Source organism: Eufriesea mexicana, unplaced genomic scaffold (assembly GCF_001483705.2).
Source record: "Eufriesea mexicana isolate 0111107269 unplaced genomic scaffold, ASM148370v2 scaffold4744748940, whole genome shotgun sequence".
Classification (NCBI taxonomy): Eukaryota; Metazoa; Arthropoda; class Insecta; order Hymenoptera; family Apidae; genus Eufriesea; species Eufriesea mexicana.
Window position 1 is genome coordinate 68,154 of NW_016907997.1, and position 3,839 is coordinate 71,992.

The 3,839-nt window shown below is 44.3% G+C and overlaps 1 protein-coding gene across 1 annotated transcript; it reads left to right on the forward strand.

Annotated features, from left to right (window-relative positions):
* Positions 1-2,419: 2,419 nt before the first annotated feature.
* LOC108552342 (circumsporozoite protein-like) lies at positions 2,420-3,249 on the forward strand. Its single transcript, XM_017906844.1, has 2 exons — positions 2,420-2,453; positions 2,819-3,249. The coding sequence occupies exons 1-2, from the start codon at positions 2,420-2,422 to the stop codon at positions 3,247-3,249; spliced, it is 465 nt and encodes a 154-aa protein (XP_017762333.1).
* The last annotated feature ends 590 nt before the right edge of the window (positions 3,250-3,839 follow it).

A 3,839-nucleotide genomic window follows, 5' to 3' on the forward strand; every position in this document is an offset into this window, starting at 1 on the left:
GCCAGGAATTGTTTACAAAGATATGAAAGATATGAAAGGGTTATACATGACAACTTAGGCTACGAGATCGATGGATCCAACATTGAAGTGTTTGCCTTCCCTAGCAGGCCCTGCCTTGGACCGGGATACTATTGGAAAGTTTGGAAATTGTACGTACAGGAAGCGGAGGACTTTTCCATGGACTTGCGAGAAAGTCCTCTAACCTCCTTCAGCTAGGAATCCATCTGTTGGCGAGGGTGAGAATGATGGTCGCTACAGTACCAATGTTTGCCTTAACCGTTTGAATCCCAGAGGCTTTTGGAAAAAGAGCGTGATGACGCTTGCCTTAATCGAGTACGAAGAAGTCCAAACGGTTGTTTAATTTTATGTCGAAAAATCCCAATCGTCGCAATAGCGCTTATCGGTGCTATGTGACGTAGGTGCATCAGCAAAGTGAGCGCGCCACTTCGACTGAAGAGGAATCCTTGCTTGGGACTCAAACGATTAACGACTGTGTGATCAGCCAAGTGGTCAATTACTGTGTCTATTCTGTGATACTGTATACTGCTTTGGGTATCTTCTGTCATCCCTCGGCTTTAGGCATAATGACAAGTGTTGCACGCGATTATTCTCATCTGCCATTGCAACAGACTTGGTCCAAGCAACGTGGGAGTCAACCCCACACTTGACCCTGGTGTCAGCCAAAGGAGTACGCCGATATTGGCGTACTTCTCTTAGGCCACTTCAGGTCTGGCAGGATCCGAGATCCAACCGTTGGTCTCCATGGCCCATATCAGCCAAGTGGTCAGCAGCTATTGCTCTATTTTCTTCAGCTCCAGGAACGACTCTTGCTTAGTTATCGCACTCCTGGCTCGTAGTTATCTCGCTCATCGGGTCGGAATAAACAGAATGGTTCGAAAGAACGGGTCCAGGTACTAAAGAGCGAAGTCTGTAGCTATTGGTCTATTTTCCTGAGCTCTAGAAACGACTCTTGGTCAGTGACGTTTGAAAGAACAGGGTCCGGGTACTAAATGGTCCAGGTGAACTTGGTCCTGATCTAATCACGCTGTCATCACGAGCAGTCGTGGCATTCGGAATGTCATTAGACAGCACTTAATTCCTATTTCATTAACACTACTCGATTTTCGCAGGAATTTTGGCGAGGTTCATATACTGGACACAATACTAGCACATATTATGTAATATATGCTAGTAGAAGATGATGACTCCTGCTCCGCGGGGCAGGTTAAAACGTAGTAACGACACCAGGTGTAGCATAAGCCTTCGATTGGAAAATAATAGCGCGGCGTAATGCAAATGGGAATTAAACGTATTCGCAGTGCAGAAATAGCGACAGGATGATTAAGATGTTTAACAAACTAGTCTGTCGTGATCTCTGACTCCGCATTAGCTCTGATTAACGAAGTTGTACCTGGATCTTGAATTCCTGCACACCGCTGGAATTGCTCAAGTGAAATTCGTATGCTTGGTGGATTTCGATAAGAAGAAAGGTACGAATCGTGTTCCGAACTTGCTCTTGTTCCCTGGAATTTACACGAACACGGGTACGACGTGTTCGAGAAATTTCTCGAGCGATCGACTGGCTCGCGGGCAGCAGGATCCTTTGCCAAAGATTGGATAGACAGGTTAGGCGCAGGCTGGAGCGAGAGCCGAGCAACTGTGGGAGGAAGAGAGAGCTGCGTGCCAGGTCTGAGTGGAAAGGAAAAGTCCTTGTCAGGTGCAGGAGATTCTTTAATTTATCGCGATGAACGTACTCGCGATGATAGGCTTCAAAGCAGTCGTTGAGTAGCCACGGCGATTAACCTTGGCGAGGCCTAGCCTTGAATGGCGGATTCAGTCTGAATATGGAGTACCCTGCTGTTCCCGCTCTTCCTCTACCGCTGTATCAATCGTGCGAGTGCTATAACGAGCCACGAAAGCTTTCGCAACGGCGTGATCCTAGTTCGAGAGATGGATCACCGGCAGAGGACTGTGTCGTCGAAAATATTGCCAATAACGCGGATAGATGGGGGAAAAATGGCGAAGGCTAACGTAATATACGGCTATAATCCGTGCGTAAATCGATGGAGCGAGAACAAGCCGGTCGTAAACGATCGCTGGGATCCATGGGACGCGAATTATCGGCGATGGCCGGCGTAAATTATGATCAAGTTCGGGCCAGACGGAAAAAATCGACGGCCCTGGCGATTGGATCAGGACGAAGGACACCTAGTTGCGCTCTCGCATGCCTGACTTCGTCTTTTATTTTTCGCGCGGAAAACCTTGCCTCGCCGATCTTGATCGTACCCTACGATCGAGTCCGAAGCATCGCCAACCGGTATCGAGATCCAGTCGATCTTACCTTCCGCGTGAAGGTTTTTCGCCATGGGAAAAAATCGATTTTCACTATTTTAGGATACCGTTTATCGTTCGTATGGAAATGCCCGGTTCGAGCAACGTTTTGGGACTTATTGGCAAAATGGAGGATTTTCTTAGGTATTGGGTGTATTGAAATTTGGGCGAGAAGTAATTTCGATGGAAAATACAGGTTTTTGATATTTGGAAAAATATCAGGACAAATTTAGCAACATTTTGACACCTGTTTATATCCACCCTAATCGCATTTCTATTCCAAATTAAACAGAAATACGTCGATCTCGTTAACGAACCTCTGAAAATCCAAACAATGTCCCTAGATTACCCAAAAGTAAAACTCGAAAGAAAAGACGAAGAGAACCGGTTGAAAAAACACAAAATGAAAAGAAAACAGTTGTTTAATATAATATTCTGAAAAAAACCATGACAGACATATCTCAATCTCATTAACAAACTTCCAAAGGTCCAAAGAGAAACACTAGAATAGCCCAAAGCAAAAATCCGAAGAAAAACCCTAAAATACCTCAAACCAAAAATACAAAGAAAAGCCCTAGAACATTCCAAACTAAAAATCCAAAGGAAAACCCTAGAATACCCCAAACCAAAAAGACGAAGGAAGACCCTAGAATACCTGAAAGCAAAAATCCGAAGGAAAACCCTAGAATAGCCCAAACCAAAAATACAAAGAAAAACCCTAGAACACTCCAGACTAAAAATCCGAAGGAAAACCCTAGAATACCCCAAACCAAAAATACAAAGAAAAACCCTAGAACACTCCAGACTAAAAATCCGAAGGAAAACCCTAGAATACCCCAAACCAAAAAGACAAAGGAAGACCCTAGAATACCTCAAAGCAAAAATCCAAAGAAAACACCTAGAATACCCCAAACCTAAAATCCCCCAAAAAGACTAAAAGTACCAGCAGAAAAAAAATAAAAATACAAAAATAAAAGAAAATAGCTATTTAATACAATATCCTGAAAGGAATCAAGACAAACTCATCTGAATTTCATTAACAAACCTCCAAAAGTCCAACGAAAATCCCTAGATTGCCGCAAACCAAAAATCCCGAGAAAAAACGAAAAGAACCGATGGAGAAAATCAGAGAGGGAAGAAAACAGGTGTTTAATATAATATTTTGAAAGGAATTACGTCGGATTCACGAGACTTAGTCTCGTCTGGCCGCGTTATCTGATAGCGAAACAGCTGACTGGGCAAAACGCGATCGCGACTGTTCGACGATCGAGAAAAATATCGGATCCATGAATTATTTCCTTCGCAATTCGTCCACGCTCGCGAGTCGCGCTATCGATCGAGAGGTTAGTATATCCGCGGGATTATCATTCGACCGATCATCATTATCGATCCAGATTAGCAGGCACGCGTATCGACTATTCGCGTTCTCATGGCGGATCGGCGGACTCGATCGCGATTTTTCAACCGATACCATCGGTGCACCGCCGGTTTTCGTGCTTTTCAAAAAA

Excerpts from the sequence above, each read along its gene's own strand:
- LOC108552342 (XM_017906844.1), top strand. The coding sequence starts at position 2,420 with ATGCCCGGTTCGAGCAACGTTTTGGGACTTATTG. Across the intron at positions 2,454-2,818 it reads CAACGTTTTGGGACTTATTG|GTCCAAAGAGAAACACTAGA; the intron begins GCAAAATGGAGG and ends AAACTTCCAAAG.